Source organism: Emys orbicularis, chromosome 6 (genome assembly GCF_028017835.1).
Source record: "Emys orbicularis isolate rEmyOrb1 chromosome 6, rEmyOrb1.hap1, whole genome shotgun sequence".
In the NCBI taxonomy this organism is placed as follows: domain Eukaryota; kingdom Metazoa; phylum Chordata; order Testudines; family Emydidae; genus Emys; species Emys orbicularis.
Genome location: NC_088688.1, coordinates 64852936 through 64873058, shown reverse-complemented (window position 1 = coordinate 64873058; position 20123 = coordinate 64852936). Strand labels below are relative to the sequence as shown.

At 38.7% G+C, this 20123-nt stretch overlaps 1 protein-coding gene across 11 annotated transcripts in view; it reads right to left on the bottom strand.

Annotated features, from left to right (window-relative positions):
- The window catches only part of PAM (peptidylglycine alpha-amidating monooxygenase), a 153452-nt gene that overhangs the window by 115068 nt on the left and 18261 nt on the right, over positions 1-20123 (bottom strand). For all 11 annotated transcript variants that reach the window (XM_065406848.1, XM_065406839.1, XM_065406841.1 and 8 more), the window contains exons 3-4: positions 16255-16312; positions 3731-3818 (exon numbers count right to left, since the gene is read on the bottom strand). In XM_065406848.1, the coding sequence (XP_065262920.1) occupies positions 3731-3818; positions 16255-16312 (146 nt within the window). The remainder of the gene's footprint in view (positions 1-3730; positions 3819-16254; positions 16313-20123) is intronic.

The following is a 20123-nucleotide window of genomic DNA, read 5'->3' as shown; positions in this document are numbered from 1 at the left end:
AAGCGATGGGCTAAGAAAGCGATCTTTGCCGCAGCATTCTGAGTGGATACGAAACAGATACAAGGCTGTATTTGTCAAGGCCAGAGAGAAGGATGTTGCAGTAATCAATATGTGACATAAAAAGAGCCTGAATGAAAGTTTAAGCTGTGGGATGAATAGGAAAGACTGTTTCTTAGAAATGTTACACAGAAAGAATAGTCAAGATTTAGACATAGCCTGGATGTGAGGACTTTGACAGAGGTGAATAGATGAGGATACCCAAGTTATGGGCCTGAGTATCAGGCAGTACAGAGTTGTCCATAGTGATCAAGAAAGGAGGTAGCAGAGAGAAAGATTAAGAGCTCTGTTTTAGCCATATTGATCTTGAATGGATGGCTAGAAATCCATGAGATGTCAGAAATACAAGCTGAGATTTTAGTTAGGATAGGAGACAGTTCTGGAGCAGAGAGGTAGATTTTTGAGTCATCCTCATAGAGATGGTAGCTGAATTTGTGTTTTCAGGTGAGATTACCCAGAGAGAGGATGCAGAGGCAGAAGAAAGGGACTAAGGAAAGAGCCATGTGCGCTCACCACAAGAAGCTGGAGGGGAGATGGGGAGGGTCTTCTGAAGGACACACTGAAAGAATGATTAACGAGTAAGAGGAGAACCAGGAAAGGACAGTGAAGCAAGCCAATGAAGGACAAGATTTCAAGAGGAGCATGGTTGGTGGTGTCCAAGGTTGCTGACAGGTCAAACAGGATGAGGATATTGGTTCTGAGTTTTAGCCACAAAGAGGTCATTAGAGACTTTGGTGAGGGTGGCTTCAGTGGAGTATAAGGAGCAGAAGCTGGATTGGATGGAAATGGAGGAGAGGGACTCCAGACATCAATTGTAAACAGTGCGTTCAATGAGTTTAGAGTTGAAAGGTAGACAGGGTGGTAGCTGAAGAGGCCAGTGGGGTCAAAGGGATTTGTTTTGTTTTAAGATTGGAGAAACTAAAACATGTTTGTATTGTGAGGAAAAAGAGGCACAGGAGAGGTTAAGGAGAAGAGTAAGGGGTAGGGGGATAAGAGCAGGCACAAGGAAGACCAGGGGATGGAATGGGATTACTGTGCCAAGCAAAGGGATTAGAGAAGGAGAGCAGATGAAAATCTCTCCTCCTTCTCCCCTATCTCAGGCACAGAAATGTGGGAAGGGAAGCTGAAGGGTAGGGGAAGATCTGTCATATTAAGTCAATTTTCTCTTCAAAACAAATCAGTGAGTTCCTGTTTGGGGAAAGAAATGAAGTGGAGGCAGAAGGAGAGGAGAATTTGGAGTGAGTGTCAGCCAAAGTAGCCAAAAAGGCAGCTGGGGTTGAGGATATGGGATTCAATTAAGTTGGAGAGGTAGAGTTGATTAGCTAAGAAGATGGCAGAACTAAAAGAGGAGAGAACAAATTTGTACTGGAGGAAGTTGGCTCGGTCATGGGATTTCCACCTGAGAGAGATACCAGAGAGTGCAAGAGCAGGAGCAGAGGAAGTGGATACTGGGGGTGAGCCAGGACTGTCGGTTGGCAGGGCGGACCTTGTGATGGGAGAGAAGGGCCGAAGACTACTTTTGCGTAGGTTCTCAGGCACTACCATATTTTTCTCTGGTGGGCGAAAGTTTAGGAAAAGGTATACAAATGCTACTAACTGAATAAGAGCTACAGGAGATTTTCTTGTACAATCATAATATCCATAGTTCAAATCCAAATAGAAAAATCACTTCCTCACAATCTTTCTATTATTTTGAACTGAGCAAAAAGCCAATCTAAACAGGGACCACACCACAGTATATTAAAAGCTTCAGGCACTAACAAGTTCATGCAAATGTATGAGATTTCCATGTATATACATCAAACAACTACATACATTATTAATGCAATCTGCTTGTTTTAAACAAGACATAAAAGGCTGTAGTATGGGCAGGCACAAACTAATTTGAAAAGGCAACATCCTAGGAACTCTTTCATGCTGTGTATATCTTTTTCATGTAAACTTAATAACTGTAAATATATTTTAATAAATGACAGAAGGGGCAGTTACCAAGGACAAAGAAAAGTGTTTATTGGGGCTGGGAGGAGGAATCAATGGAAATGCTGTACTTTCAAATTAATCGCTTTACCTGAGCATAAAAGAAAAGCATAGCTTTATATTTTAAGACAAGATTGCAGCATTCATCATGGTTACCAACAGAACTGGGTGATAAATGTGAGAGAAAACAATTTGTCTGAAAATGTTCTCAGCTTGGGAATTTGCTTACCTCCTCAACCCTTAAGCCTAAGAGCACATGGTCTTTGCAACGTGTCCTATTTACTTGGGCATTTTCCAAGTATAGCTTAAAAAAGGATCTGATTTTTTTCTTGTGGTTGAGGAAATTTGTTAGCATTTGTATATAACCATTTAATTAATGTATCTATTAAATTTATATTATTTTATAATTATTTGCTGTATGTTTACTGAGAGGCCATAACTGGCACTTTGTTTAAACTGAAAGAATAAAACAAAGTAAAATCTAAACTAAATTTTGATAATATATAAGAAAATTGCATCCATTAATTTTAAATGGAAGAATTTTCTTTCCTCTGGATTTCTTTGCTTTCAGGAGGTGGAGTCCTTTCTTCCTCCACTGCACATCATCTCATTTCTATTTAAAGTTTTTATTTAGAGGAGCAACAATTGGATTTAAGTTTAGGGGTAACTTGAAATTTTTGAAACAAACAAAACCAATTTTTCACATCCTCACCATAAAACTACCATCATGGGGAACCTTCCAGATTAAGGGCCAAATCCTGCTCTTCTTACTCCCATAGTCAAATAACTATTTGCTATAGTTCAAAGGGAGCTTCTGGATGCTCAGTATTTTTAAAAGTTAGGCCACTTAGTTAGCTGCCTAAATATGGCCTTAGGAGCCTAAACTTTAGGCTCCCATTTTTAAAAATCTGGGCCTCCATGTCTCAGTATTGAGTTTCAGTGCTTCAAATTAAGGAGTTCTCAGTAACTTGAACACATCAGATAACAGTACAACAAGGGACAACTCAAAATCTGGTGTAGGGAAAATTTTTAACTGTGTTCTTCTTTATAAGCCACTGCTGCCGATGGGTACGTCTTGCAAACTTCCTGGGACCAGAAGGGGCGGGGGGGAAGGAAGAGAAGAGAGACCATAGTCTGATTACAGAGAATTAATTTTAAAAATCAATGCAAGTGCCTTTGCCAATACATTAGTAAAATAGATCACAAACATAAACATCCATTAGTTATCTAAATAAATGTGTATTTCAATTTAAAAATAGGTTTTAGAGGTTATGTTTCACTTATATTTCCCCAAATACTTTCTTTCAAGAGCTGTCATTTTAATTTCTAGTTTCACTTCACAAACATTACCTGAGCCTTTAGTGTCTTCTATATTTCACAAAAAGAACAGAGCATTGATGTAATCTGTGAATTTCACACTAACCTCACAATGACAAAAATATTCACTCAGAATGTGACACTTTCATAGTATTGCTACTATCCAAACATGTAAGACTGATATTTGTATCTAACGTTTAACAAAAAACATTCAAAAATAAGGATTGGAAGGAACAAGAACTGAATGTGTTTCTTCTCCCTTCCCTTCTTTTTTCCTCAATTAAAATCTGTGAGAGCCTTATAAAATGTGTGCATGAAGATAAGTCAGCATTAGTGACATGTTAAAGTAAAACAATCGATATGAGCCTGTAACTCTTACCAGTAATTCTCAGTAGAAGAAGGTACGTTACATCCAAAGAGTAACATGTGATGGACAGTGTCCATGCTGGCTTGAGGCCTGAAGTCAACTGAAAGACAAATTGATTCACATTTATGTTTGTTGTTTGTTTTATTCTCACTACAGCAGACCATTTTGAGATTGTCCATTAGGTGCATAATAAAGATATTGTTGTACCATCATTTGTTCATGGTCTCATGAACAGGGATAATTTTTTGTTTTTTGTGTTCACTCTGATGTGATGGCTCAACAGTGCCGGAGTGTTTAAGCAATGGAAAGAAAGCTGTATACTGCAAGTTGTGTTTTTGTTGTTTTTAAATGTCAATTTCTTACTACAGGACAAAAAGGAATTATACAGAATGGATTGTGCCTTCTTTTCCCTGTCCAGTCATACTTCTAAATATCAAATCCTACCACTTTCAATCCAACTGTGCCTCCATGACACTGCGAGAAAGGTAAAAAACCCTACCAGACCTCTGCCAATTTGGCCCAAAAGGAAAAAATCCTTCCTGATCCAAAAACAGGCATTTGGTCAGACCCACAGAATCCTAAAGCCACAGCTCCTATAGGACAGGTGGGGCAGCTAATAGAAGTTAGAGGCTTTTGAAAATCCCGTGAGAGAGTTTAAGGGGGGCAGGGAGAGAGCATGTGAGAGCCAGTGGGCCAGCCCATTCCCCCAGCCAATATGAAGATGGAGAACCCAAGGAGAAGGATGGGTCAAGCCCCAGTCTTGCCAAGCACAGGCTCTTGCATCTTCCCCATCCCTCTCCTCCAGGCCCTGTGTCACATCCCCTGAACATCTATTCAACCTTCTCCCCCAAACTAATCGATGTGGGGAGAGGGGAGAGCAGTCCCACTAAAAGCGCTCACATGCTTAGACAAAACAGCCAAATAAATGGCTAGTTTTGCTCACAGACATCAGTATATTGTATCAGGTATCATATAACGATACAAATGAGTCAAGTCTTAGGTGTACCCAAAGTTCCCATTAAATTCTGAAAAAAAATCTAACCCCCTTCACCTCAGATTCAAACATAGCTCTGGCACATCTGCAACCCAAACATCGTTCTAGTTCATGCCAGAAACCACAAAAGAAAAAAAAAGTAAAAGCTTTTTGTCAGATCTGAAGGAATTGCTAGTAAACAAACAAAATGGTGAAAGTTAAATGACTTTCTTAAAATGAGACAAGGTGGGTGAGGGAATATCTTTTATTGGACCAACTTCTGTTGGTGAGAGAGAGAGAAGCTTTCGAGCCGCACACAGCTCTGCTTCAGCTTTTTCTTAAAATGTTCATTGTTGAAGTTCAGTGCTTTACGAGTACAAGCAGAGCATTTTTAATATGATTTTTAACTTGATAGAATCACTTAAAAAAAAAACCCAGGATGTAAACTACCCTATCCTCTAATTTAATGTTATGAATTAAAGAAATGAGCAGCTTTCAGATGATTGCCCCATCTTGTTTTTTGGCAATATATTAAGTACTTAACCAACTTAACCATTGCATAACTGGGGAGGGGAAAAAAATCAATCAGAGGCAATACAGAAATGCTGTCTATTGACATTTTAAAAGCATTGCCCCACAGGAGCCACAAGATAGTGCAACAGCAGTTTACAGCCAAGCACTCTCTTGGAGAAGAATGCCCCAGGCCAGTTCATTCTTTTACAGCTTTGTTTAATATTACAAAAGAATATTTAAATATTTTAGTTAATTTTATGCATCAGAAAACAAAGCTATAAAGCAATCAGCAAAGGAATAATAGAAGCAGCAATTCCAAGTTGACATCTGGAATTTTACAATTCCCTTAGGATGCTACAAAATCATCTGTGAGCTGTAATACTTAAACTGACAGCACAGTAGCACCAAAACAACCCAAAACATGGTGTGAGATGTCTACGTACTTATTTTTTCCAAAGAGAAAATACTATAGTCTTATAAGACAGTAGAAAGGGAAAGAAAGAGTTGAATATAGAATCTTCTTTCGCTCTAACTGAAGTCTTTGGGCATAATCTAGGGCAGTATCAATAAACTCTAACGGTCTGTGATATACAGGAAGTCAAATGAAATAATCTGATGGGGTGCCTTTCAGCCTTAAACTCTATGAAAGTATACATGCATCAAGTCAAGTTATACCTCAAAATCCAAGAATTAGCCTATTTTTATAAAGACTAGAATTTCTTGAGAAGCCCTCTTAACGATTTGTCTTCCTTAGCTGTGCTGTGTCTCCCTATATTTGCCTTTGACATCCAAACGTTTTCATGATTTCTTCCTCATTATTCACCTGTCTTGAGAATGATTGAACACTGGTTGTGCTCGCCATGTCAGACACTGCTGTTAATTACTATTAATCATATGTTTATAAGCAGTTACAAATCTTTATTTTCAGTAGTGGTGAAGTAAAATCTTTCAGGATAGTCCCTTGACTTCAAAGCTTATTCCATCAAATCATCATATTTTTCCTGTAGGACCTCAATTAAATGATAATTTATTGGAGGATATTTAAAGAACTTCAGAGAAAATAGACCAACTATTTGCTTCATTTTCTGAAAAGACAGGTAGAGGAGGTAGGCAGAAAACAAATAAACCAAAATGAAACAAACAAACATGTTTTCTTACACTGGAGCTGATTTTAGAGAGTTTAACTGATGGGAAAACAAAAGTCCTTCTCATAAGTGCCTTGTCAGCTCAAGCACGGGTCAAATACTCATAGAATCATAGATTATTAGGGTTGGAAGGGACCTCAGGAGATCATCTAGTCCAACCCCCTGCTCAAAGCAGGATCAATCCCCAACTAAATCCGCAAATGGCCCCCTCAAGGATTGAACTCACAACCCTGGGTTTAGCAGGCCAACGCTCAAACCACTGAGCTATCCCTCCCCCCCCAGACCTCATGCTCTGGGTCCCACTCTTCCCAGTTTACCAAACCTTATTCAAGTGAAACCTCTGACTCTATGAGAAAAGTCAACTGGGCACCAGATGCATATAGGAATACTGTCTACAAGTGGGATTTTCTAAGGCGCCTAAAAGAATTAATCCCAATGAAGTGCAATGGGAGCTGGGTGCCTAATGCCCTTCAAATTCTTCCAAAATCCCAGTCTAAATTCCTACGTGATGTGATTGGGGGATTGCTAAGAACTAATACTTTTCAGAAAGAATTAAGAAGCCTGAAATAGATTTTAAAGTGGGGAACTGCCTAAATAAATTGCTTATCAAAATGAGCTAAGACCGCCTCTCCTTCCAAAATACCACATATATGGCCTTACACCTATCCAGAATGCTGGAAATAGTTTAGGGTGAAGGTTTCAAGAATTGCAGAGCATACTCAGCAATAGGTCTAGATCTACAGAATTTACTCCTGCTAAGCCACAGATGTATTTAAAAGTGAATATGGCCACCTTGCCTAAGTCTTTCTGTGACTGAGTGCCTTGAAATCCTGGACACATGGGTAAAGGTCAATGTTCAAATGTCTCCATTCTTTGTCTAATAGCATTGTGTTTTGCTCTTCACATTTGAAATGCTGTTAGTTTTACTATTACTTGTAGTCCATTTGCAAGCAACAGAAAACCCAAAGCAACAGCATACAATATTTTTGTCAGCAAATTCTATTCATTCCGTAATCATAGAACAATTCTGTACTAAAGACATTTTATTTCCACCTTTTTATCACTGTGGCTTAATAGTGAAATTACAATTAACTCTTAAATGAGACAATGTGTCATTAATGTGAAGTTCTTAACTTGGTTCATAAGCATTTTAAGATGCTATTGACAATTTAAGCAAGAAAAAGTTTTCTGAAGGAGGTCATAAATGGTTCATAAATGTGAAACAGGATTATCTTTATTGTAGAATCTGACACATATGGAAAGTATAATGTGAGTAATATATAGAAAGGCCAGCCTTCAAGAAAGTAATAATTAAAGGGAACACAGTTAACTTAAATAAAAAAATTAAAAAAAAAACACACCAAAACACACACACCACACTTCTGTCTGAATTTTTTTACTTGCTGTTTTAATTAACATCTAAAATTACTACAGTTGAAATATTAGAGAAAATAAAATGTTTCTTTTAAAAACAGGAAAATTTAACTATAAAACCATAAAAATTAGTAGGGGCAAGTATAATACCTGCAATTGCTTTTAACTATTTTTTTTTAAATTGATTACAGTCAATCATAATTGATAGTCTACCTTTAAATACTCACAATAATGAACAGTTTGAAATTGAGTGTTACTTTATAAACTAAGAGAAAGACAGGGATATTGCTCTGATACCAATAGTTATCTAATCTATTGGTCTGATACCAGTAGGACTGGGATTTTTTTCCCTTTGATGTTTTGCGGTGTGTTGTGATTGGCGCTATCTATATGAAGGCTGAAAGACCGATCGATCAAGGTTTTGCCCCAGGTCTTTGTTGGGATATTTTGATTTAAGCCACAAATACAACTATTAGAATACTGCATGCTGAGAACACTAAGTAGAATGTTTCCTTATGTCTAAAGGTGAAAACAAATGGATAATTAGATATGCATGCATACTCAATGTAAGGGCCTGATCCACTGTTATTTGAAAGGCTCGCATTGACCTCAATAAACTTTGGTCTGGACCGTGTTTTTTTGGCTCAAGGAGTTTGTAAGTTTTGCAAGCCCACATTTTGGTGGGGAGAGAATGGATGAGCCCACAAAGGGAGCTCTCCAAGACTGCTGGCCTGTAGATGTGTGTTCCAGCTGCACCCTGAGTGCCTAAATCCTTGGCACTAGAGGCATGAGAGACAGCAGGAAATTACCAGACTCTACCTAGAGATATACGACTATAGCTACCTCCCTTCTCTGACCTCTCATCCATCCATCCACAGTTGTAAACCACAGACCTGCACTTGAGGCATAACTGATGAACAGGAGCAGAGTGGCAATGATATTTTCAGATGACCTCAAGATTGAGGTGTAAAACCGTAACACCTATGTCCTTGCCCAGGGATGACCATAAACTCATCCAGTAAGTTAGGCCTCTTTCCCACTCCAACCCCATTACTTCCAAGCAGGCAGCCCAGTGAGCCAGTTGGCCCTGGAGTCAGAAAGTCCCCAACCTGGGGCAGTCTAGATGGTGGGGCAGCCCCAGAGCTGAGGGCATTGGGAGATGGTTCTAAGACCATCTGTAGAGATGGACATAGGAGATGGAAGTGTTGAGAGTCTCTGGGTTAGGCTAAAAGGGGTAAAAAACAAGGGTGATGTCATGCTAGGAGTCTACTACAGGCCACCTAACCAGGTGGAAGAGGTGGATGAGGCTTTTTTTAAACAACTAACAAAATCATCCAAAGCCCAAGATTTGGTGGTGATGGGGGACTTCAACTATCCGGATATATGTTGGGAAAATAACACAGCGGGGCACAGACTATCCAACAAATTCTTGGACTGCATTGCAGACAACATTTTATTTCAGAAGGTTGAAAAAGCTACTAGGGGGGAAGCTGTTCTAGATTTGATTTTAACAAATAGGGAGGAACTCGTTGAGAATTTGAAAGTAGAAGGCAGCTTGGGTGAAAGTGATCATGAAATCATTTGCAATTCTAAGGAAGGGTAGAAGGGAGAACAGCAAAATAGAGACAATGGATTTCAGGAAGGCGGATTTTGGTAAGCTCAGAGAGCTGATAGGTAAGGTCCCATGGGAATCAAGACTGAGGGGAAAAACAACTGAGGAGAGTTGGCAGTTTTTCAAAGGGACACTATTAAGGACCCAAAAGCAAGCTATTCCGCTGGTTAGGAAAGATAGAAAATGTGGCAAAAGACCACCTTGGCTTAACCACGAGATCTTGCATGATCTAAAAAATAAAAAGGAGTCATATAAAAAATGGAAACTAGGACAGATTACAAAGGATGAATATAGGCAAACAATACAGGAATGAATAACAGGAGTACTTGTGGCACCTTAGAGACTAACAAATTTATTAGAGCATAAGCTTTCGTGGGCTACAACCCACTTCTTCGGATGCATCCGAAGAAGTGGGTTGTAGCCCACGAAAGCTTATGCTCTAATAAATTTGTTAGTCTCTAAGGTGCCACAAGTACTCCTGTTATTTTTGCGGATACAGACTAACACGGCTGCTACTCTGAATACAGGAATGCAGGGGCAAGATTAGAAAGGCAAAGGCACAAAATGAGCTCAAACTAGCTACGGGAATAAAGGGGAACAAGAAGACTTTTTATCAATACATTAGAAGCAAGAGGAAGACCAAAGACAGGGTAGGCCCACTGCTTAGTGAAGAGGGAGAAACAGTAACAGGAAACTTGGAAATGGCAGAGATGCTTAATGACTTCTTTGTTTCGGTCTTCACCGAGAAGTCTGAAGGAATGCCTAACATAGTGAATGCTAATGGGAAGGGGGTAGGTTTAGCAGATAAAATAAAAAAAGAACAAGTTAAAAATCACTTAGAAAAGTTAGATGCCTGCAAGTCACCAGGGCCTGATGAAATGCATCCTAGAATACTCAAGGAGCTAATAGAGGAGGTATCTGAGCCTCTAGCTATTATCTTTGGAAAATCATGGGAGACGGGAGAGATTCCAGAAGACTGGAAAAGGGCAAATATAGTGCCCATCTATAAAAAGGGAAATAAAAACAACCCAGGAAACTACAGACCAGTTAGTTTAACTTCTGTGCCAGGGAAGATAATGGAGCAAGTAATTAAGGAAATCATCTGCAAACACTTGGAAGGTGGTAAGGTGATAGGGAACAGCCAGCATGGATTTGTAAAGAACAAATCATGTCAAACCAATCTGATAGCTTTCTTCGATAGGATAACGAGTCTTGTGGATAAGGGAGAAGCTGTGGATGTGGTATACCTAGACTTTAGTAAGGCATTTGATACGGTCTCGCATGATATTCTTATCGATAAACTAGGCAAATACAATTTAGATGGGGCTACTATAAGGTGGGTGCATAACTGGCTGGATAACCGTACTCAGAGAGTTGTTATTAATGGTTCCCAATCCTGCTGGAAAGGCATAACGAGTGGGGTTCCGCAGGGGTCTGTTTTGGGACCGGCTCTGTTCAATATCTTCATTAACGACTTAGATATTGGCATAGAAAGTACGCTTATTAAGTTTGCGGATGATACCAAACTGGGAGGGATTGCAACTGCTTTGGAAGACAGGGTCATAATTCAAAATGATCTGGACAAATTGGAGAAATGGTCTGAGGTAAACAGGATGAAGTTTAACAAAGACAAATGCAAAGTGCTCCACTTAGGAAGAAAAAATCAGTTTCACACATACAGAATGGGAAGAGACTGTCTAGGAAGGAGTACGGCAGAAAGGGATCTAGGGGTTATAGTGGACCACAAGCTAAATATGAGTCAACAGTGTGATGCTGTTGCCAAAAAAGCAAACATGATTCTGGGATGTATTAACAGGTGTGTTGTGAGCAAGACACGAGAAGTCATTCTTCCGCTCTACTCTGCTCTGGTTAGGCCTCAGCTGGAGTATTGTGTCCAGTTTTGGGCACCACATTTCAAGAAAGATGTGGAGAAATTGGAAAGGGTCCAGAGAAGAGCAACAAGAATGATTAAAGGTCTTGAGAACATGACCTATGAAGGAAGGCTGAAAGAATTGGGTTTGTTTAGTTTGGAAAAGAGAAGACTGAGAGGGGACATGATAGCAGTTTTCAGGTATCTAAAAGGGTGTCATAAGGAGGAGGGAGAAAACTTGTTCACCTTAGCCTCTGATGATAGAACAAGAAGCAATGGGCTTAAACTGCAGCAAGGGAGGTCTAGGTTGGACATTAGGAAAAAGTTCCTAACTGTCAGGGTGGTTAAACACTGGAATAAATTGCCTAGGGAGGTTGTGGAATCTCCATCTCTGGAGATATTTAAGTGTAGGTTAGATAAATGTCTATCAGGGATGGTCTAGACAGTATTTGGTCCTGCCATGCGGGCAGGGGACTGGACTCGATGACCTCTCGAGGTCCCTTCCAGTCCTAGAATCTATGAATCTATAAGACTTCCAGGCTCCCAGCTCTATGACAGTGACCCTGGAAGCCTTGAGAACCCTGTCTCAAATAGGGAGCCTAGCAGCCCCAGGAAACCATGGCTCCAGCCTGGGCTCTGGCAGGATCCCTGCCACAGAGCAGGAAGCCTAGTGGCCCCAGAGATCTGGTTCTAGCTGGGGCTCTGGTGTCTGCTAGGTTGTCTGCTGCAGAGCTGTGACGCTGGAACACTGGCAGATTTCCAACAGAAGCTTGCCTGTGTTTCAGAGAAAGTTTTGTCAAATCTGCATTAGATTCAGTGAAACATTTTGCTCCAGAGAATCAACATTTGCTGACAAAACTAAGTTTTGTTGTAAAGTTTCCAACCAGCTCTGTATATAATACCTTTATGTTATTTATTAAATTCACCCCATCAAACATAGTTTGTGCATTATGTAGCTGAAAATAATATTCTTGATCAAATCTTCACTCATATGTCTTCCAGCTGGGATTTTAACTTCAACCCCAATGTATTTTGTAAAAAGTGATGTAATTTATAAATGCCATTATGCTACACACAGATTAGCCATTTTAATAGTTAAATTAAGAATTGCAATCTAGGGACATATACTAAATATCTGTATTTATATAAATACATTGGGCCTCCCTTCCCAACACAGAGCTCCCCATCAATTGTATTATGAACTCTGAGGGAGTTGGGGTGAGTTGATTCTAACGGTGTCTAGTTTAACAATTTAAATAGCGAATCCTTTCTAACATGGCTATCCTTAAAGACAGTAACTTTATATCTCTTGCCCTTTTTAAAAAACAGTTCCCCCCTACTCCCCACCCCTTAAAAATAATTTTGGATCATATTTTTTCAGGAATGGTATAAGACTGGCCAGGATATATGAACTTTCACTGTTTGATGGATTACAAAGGAACCTAGATGTGTTACCTTAGCAATGGGCAATGTCACCTGGCAATGAAAATGTTTAAATATGCAATACTATGGTAACAAACTAGCAACATTCAGGAGTTGAGTATTGAAAAAAAGCAATAAATCCAATTATTTCCATCTGCAAATAGGCTCCATCTCATTAGTATAGTGCAGTTTGACAGATAAAGGCTTACCATCAGTCAATAAGAAAAAGACATTTATTTACTGGTCAGCCATGTGAGCAAAAGTAAAGGGATGAAGATGACAGTCAAATTTCTTGGCTGAGTGGCTTGCTGTCAGACTCAATTCTTCTGAGTGTCTGTAGAACACCCTTCAGCTATGACTACAGTTCAGTAGTCAAAAACAGATTGTAGCAATGTCAGCACCAGTCAGGGAGTGAAGACACTTTCTATTTGCCCAAATAAAAATAACCAAACATTTATAAAGATATTTAGAAAAAATCCTGATGATTGTTTTAAGTACATTAGGGATTGTCACTTTTACCTTCAAGACAATTCTCCTCACCTGGTTTACCTCACAGGCATTTAATTTCATTTTACATGATATATATATATATATATATATATATTCAACTTAAAGTCAATGGTGGGATCTACACAACAAAAATAGAAATGGCCTTTAGTCAAGATGCATGGGCCTGGAGGGGAGGGAAAGATGGAAGCTCAACAAGTTCCAATAAGCATTCAAACTTGACATTTTGACCCTATCCCAAGAACATCATACAGTGACTGGGCAGTGTCTACCAGAATATACATAGCTTTCCCTGAAAAAGGCCATCTAGAGTAACACTCACAACAGTTAATTATGAAGTTCATCTTCTAACAGCAGTCTGATGAAGAGTTAATTTTTAATTCCTAGTCAATATATTCTATGGACTGGCTCTGGATCAGGTTGGTCAATTTTGATGGAGGACTCTTGTGGCTTTTATCTATGCACAACTTACACTGGATACAGCTGCAAGTGTGACTCTGTTGCTTCCAACTGTTTTATTTTTAGAATGAGATATGGTGGGTGAGGTAATATCTTATATTGGACCAACTTCTGTTGGTGAAAGAGCAGGCTTTTGAGCTCCACAGAGCTCTTCTTCAGTTTCCAATAAAAGATATTCCCTACCTTGTGTCTTTCATATCCCTGGGACCAACACGGCTACAACACCACTGCAAACAGCAATGGAATATATCACATTCTATTTTTAGAAGGTAAACTTTGCTTGTAAAATGTAATATTCTATTCTGGGAATTTAAATTATGATGGTTGCAGTTTGAGAGTTTTATTTTTGCTGATCCATTCCCTCTTGTTCTCCTGGATATTGATTGGCATCTGGAGCAGTTTCTTTTTGGTGGATATATACAAGCTTTGCCTTGTATCATGCTCTATGTCATTGATTGATTGAACTGTGAGTCTACACAACATTAACTTGTGCATTATTAATAATCATCCAGAGCACCTGGTATTGAGTAAGCAACATCCTTGCTCCAGAAAGAGCTGTGAAATAGTGCATCCAAATACCTCATGGACTAGTATCTCCGTCTCCATGGGTATGTCTATACTGCAGTTGAAGGTGTGATGACAGCGGAGGTTGGCATATCAGTGTTAGCTTTAACCTAGCCGACATGCCTAAAATCAGCAGTGAAGACATGGCACCACTGGCAGTGTGGGTTGTTCAAATACAGCAGGGACACTGGATATGTACTATGCTATGTTCAATGCTATGTTTAGTCAGCGTGTCTAGATTGAAGCTAGTGCAGGTATGTCAACCTGGGCTGCAGTCATACTTTTGACTGCAGTGTAGACATACCCCTAGAAATAGGGATAAATTGGCCCTTTTGTTGCACAGAAACCACGTGAGGAAGAGGGAATAAGAGTCTCCGTACTTTGCTGCCTGCTGGTAATGGATAGAACTAAAATTAAAAAAAGAAGGCATTTTAAGGAAAATGAGAATGACAATGTCTGTGGAGGCAAGAGCACTAGAGACCTAAGATGCCCGAAACATCAATACAAGGCAGATATAGGAATATCATTGTGCTGTTGAAATTTCTCATACACACTTCACTAAACCGCAGTGAATCATTCTAGATGGCGGAAATTGGAATTTCTAATTCACCTAAGGCGCTCACCTATTACATGTCCAGTTGTAATAAATGTATGTTATCGAACAAGTGAAACAAAGGGTTTAAACCATCTAAAAATGGGAAGAGCAATTCCTCAGGAGACACAGATATCAAAAAGCTATGCTTCTTCCTTTTTACAGACATGAAGGGGTTCATCTGGATTATCACTGATGCCTTACATGATTCACAACTACTGTGAATTCGCCAATGTTTGTGGGGTTTTTTAAAACCATACTCTTTGGTAAGTCACTCTTAAGGGACAAACAACAAAGCATTTCATACATATTTAATGCTTGTAAATACAAAAATAAAGGTTTTCACTGTAGATTTCCTAAGAAAGGAACTGCTGCAATTTTGAAATTAATTGAAGTACTACACATAAACTTGCCTATAATCTAGGTTAATATACATTTTTCTAATCAAACTAAAGCAGCACAGTCTACTACACGCATTGTATGGCAAGTAATAGTTTATCAAAGAATGAAGTACTTTAATAACCCTTTCATGTTTTTTTCTTTACAGGCATCAATCTCACAGCCAAAAAATAATGCTGCAGTTATGGGCTGCTTCGTTTATTGACAGTTCCTACTTTATTTTTATGTTTGCTATGGCAGTTAGAACTACATAGGGTGAAAAATATAAGATTTGTGGGTCAGTTCCTGTGGGGAGCTCCATATGAAAAGATACTCAGAATATCTTTATTCTGAGCAACTATATATACTTTTCACCTCAAATAGTGCACTACGACTCGTTGTGGCAGAAGGAAGTAGAAAAATACAGGTGCTCTACCTTTACCATTGTTTTCCAATCCTGGTATTACAATGCATCATGAAAATGAAACTAACTTCAGTCAAATGAACCATTTGCTTGTCTCCTCCCTTTCCTGAACAACTAGATTGTTTAGAAGCAGAGTGGAATAAAATTAAAGCTACCCAGAAGACATACTGAACAGATGGTGCTTACTTTACTGATCTACTTATTTGTTTTAAACATTGATACACTACTACAGTAGGTCCTGTCAATTTACTTGTCATCTCATTCATGCCAGAATATTAAAAAATAAAAAAATAAATAAAGACTTTTTTTGCGGACAAGTAAAATCTTACTATGCCCATTGTTGATGGTAAGTGCAGAGGATTTACTGCCTGTACCAGCAGGTAAATAAACAGTCTGTTCAGTAGAGCGGAATTAAGTATCCAGCCACAGACAGAAAGCCAATACTTTACAAATGGGACTGCTTGGTATTAGCTGCCATAGGCATCTGCATGCAGCTCCTTAACTACTATTACTCATGAATCTCCCCAGATACAGTTTGTTATCTTGACTCTAAGTGGCTCTCTCTAGTTTGTTTCTGCATTAGGCATGATGAATGCATTTTAAAAACTCTGACAGTAAAAGATTAAGCTCTTATGAGTCAAAGAAAGCTGTGGAGTCATTTCAAAAAGGCTGGATCAGGTTTTTCCACTTAGCTCATACTCACCTACATAGGCTTCCTCATCCACTGGCAGACGTAATGACATGCAGAGGTAGGTATCAGACTATTAAAGAAACAAAAGAATAAAAATTATCTTAAAATTGTATCTTGTTAGAATGGAAATAAAAGAATTCTAACATTGAAACTCTGCTCTACTGACACATGGGAACAAGCAATTATCCAAACGTATAGCTTCATAAACCTGGTCATGGAAATTATTTGCTACGGCTATCAAAAAAACCCCCAACAACTAAGAATATTGAGAAAGGGAGACTAATTACTTGCCTTCTAATCCAACCATACAAAGTAAATCAAAGGAGCACACTAAATAAAATGACACCTTATTGGACGTTTGAATAATTTTTCTCTATTTGACTGTAATCTATAACTTACTGCATTCTAGAAAACAGCAGTAAGTCATGGCTAGATACACATCTATCTGAATCAGTAATTCTTTGCTTGTCCCTAGACTTAAGTAAGTGGTCTATTTCTGCCACAAAGCACATTAATATTGAAAATGTGTGCTAGAGCAGCAGCAATCTAAAAACTATATGTGCTTTATTAATGCATGCACCTCACTCCAATTAGAATGAATTGGAATTATGCCAGGGCATCAGGAAAAGAATATACTCCTTTAAAAAAAATTATGGAAGAGACGAGAAGCAATACAAAATATTATTTGCAGTTCTCTTCAACTGTTAATTGTACAGAACAATCACTTTCCAAGAGCAATTAGATCACTGCTCCCATGAGACATAATGAGACTGGTCCCATGAGATGCAATAGGAAGTGCAGCCATCACATGTAATTCATGGTTACCATCTTCAAGTCTCTACTGATGCTTTTGGGGCTCTAAAACCTTTGTTTTAGCATTAAATGCCAATCACTTAAAAATTGGAAGTGCTCAAGTAGATACTTCAAAATTAAATATGAACCACTGAAATTTCAGTTGCAGTCACTGTGAACCCAAGATAGTGGCCATGGTCAAGTATCAGCAACTGCTTTTGCAGCTATGAACACCTTGGGTCATATTTTCAGAGATGCTGAGTACCCACAACTCCAAATGAATTCATTGGTAGGGAAGGAGAGGGGTGGAAAGAATGAACAAGAACAATGCTAAAGGAAGTTTTTCTATATGAAAACCTAAAGCTTCCAAAAAACACCAAAAGATAGCTTTTACATCAAAAGGACTGATATGCAATCATCATATTTTAAAGGAAGGTTGCCAAATCCATTGTTTATCCTGAGGGTTCAGATTGGATTTTAAAATCATCAGAAGATGGACTGAATTGAATAGAAATTTTTGGATCCCTGTCAACCTAATAATATCAGGAGGCCCATCAGTAGAATGGGCCATAACCTACCAATTCAGAGCATGGGGTATGCTTGCTATGGTGTGTGAACTATGCTGCAAAACAGAATAATGATGTGATGGACTGCACTGGCACCAATTAAATAGTCAATTCCTTCTTTGCCTGCCTGTTATAGGACAGGCGCCATAAAAATAAACACTGTCCAGCAAAAATCACAATTAATAGCAATGTTCTTCTATAAGAGCTTAGCCAAGGAGACTGTATGATGTATGAGTTGCTGCTATAGTAAATTAGCTTGTTACCATGGTTTCTTTATATCCCAACAGGTATCAGTTTGTCTCCGAGGCCAGCAATATCATATTTATATTATGGTATCAGATGAGGGGAAAAAAGAGATAGCATTCACTACTGCATCTTAACATGGACATTTTATAGAGCATAATTTCTTAACAAAAGAAATCATTTATTTTTATTAGACTAGTGCCCACAAGCTCCAGTAGGACAGGGGCCCCACTGTGGTAAGTACTGTACAAAACACATAGCAAGATAAAGTTTCTGTCCCAAAGAGCTTACAATCTAATTTAAGACAAGATGCCGCAAAAATGCCTAAATAATAATCAGATATAATTGAGGAGGAAGGACAGGTGTAATGTTGATAAGACTATGTGGTTACATAGATCAGCTATGTTCACTATTAAATAAGAAAAAGCAATATGCTAAGTTGTTTTGTCTTTTGCCAGGAGCTAGGAAAAAGCAGAGAAGGACAAATGATACAGTTGCTGTTGGGTGTGGTTATATATTCTAGCTAGGTGCCTTTGTGGAGTCAACACTGAAAACATAACTCTCAAAGGAACTGAAAGAGCAACACACTCTGCACATTACTTTTTTTCATTCAATCCTTGGGTTCACAAGCAGCACATTTAAAAAAAACAAAAACAAAACAAAAAATAAACCTTCAAGTAAATCAAGAAACAAACTCTGTTCACTGTTTTGAAAGTCAAAAAGAACTAACAGGTGGAAATTAAAGTCAGACGAATTAAAATTAGAAAAAGGGCACAAAATGTTAATAGTGAAGGTGACTAACCTGTGGAACAAACCACCAAGGGAAACAGTGGATTCTTTGTTTCCTGGATTCTACAAATCAACACTGGATGCCTTCCGGAAGACATGATTCAGCCAAACACAAGTAATTGGGCTCAGTACACGGGTGAAATTCTATGGCCTGTGTTACACAGGAAGTCATACTAGATCAGGGTTTCTCAAACTTTTTCATACTGTGGACTACATCTTCATAGAGATCGTCTATTACAGTCCCCTCTTTTCACATTAAAGATGGATTAACATCCCTGTGTTTACTACAGCAATTGCTTACATGGAAAGGTGATATTAGGAAACTATTTAATTTACGTTTAGCTTCTTTTAATTTACCACTGCAAGTAGAAACAAAGAGTTAGACCACAGTTTGGGAACCACTGTTCTAGATGATCTATTGGTCCCCCTTCTGGATTAAAAAAATATATGAATCCATGAACATCATTGGAAATTTAGGGGCATTAAATCAGGTGATGTGATGTACATTTGTTTTAGCTGTTGTTGAATCACAATGGTGATTCTCTGCCCTACTATTACAGTATGTAACCAAGTAGTACAATGCCCTGGCAAGGTTTTCATTATTCTACACCCAATCCAATCTAACACCACACACATTCACACCCACTCTTTTTTTATACTTTCTCTCACAATGAAGTGTTCTATATCTTAGCATATTGCCTCAGGCTCCTAAGTAGTCTGTCAGAAAACTCAGACTCTGACCTACTGAAAGAGGATGACACAGTAAAGGAAGGAATTAATCACAGCCATTGCTTTAGGGTCTCTCACTCTGGTACTCTGCCAGTCCTAAAGCAACAACCAAACTTGAAGGTCTTAGAATCATAAAATCATAGAAATGTAGAGTTGGAAGGAACCTAAAGAGATCATCTAGTCCAACTCACAGTGGTGAGGTAGGACCAAGTAAACCTAGACCATCCCTGACAGGCATTTGTCCAACCTGTTCTTAAAATCCTTCCAATGATGGGGATTCCAAAACCTCCCTTGGAAGCCTATTTCAGTACTTAACTACTCTTACGGTTAGAAAGTTTTTCCTAATATCTAACTTAAATCTCTTCTGCTGCAGATTAAGCCCATAACTTCTTGTTTTACCTTCAGTGGACATAGAGAACAACTGATCACTGTCTTCTTTATAGCAGCCATTAACATATTTAAAGACTATTAACAGCCCCCCCCCCCCAGTCTTCTATTCTCAAGACGAAAGATGTCCAGTTTTTTTTAACCTCCTCTCATATTTCAGGATTTCTAATTACCAAATTTCTTTTAACATTTTATTCGCTCTCCTCTGGACCCTCTTCAATTTGTCCACATCTTTCTTAATGTGTGTCCAAAACTGGACACAATATTGTATCTGAAGTCTTACCAGTGCCAACCAGAGCGCGACAATTATCTCCCGTGTCTTACACACAACTTTCCTGTTAATATGCTCCAGAACAATATTAGCCTTCCTGGCAA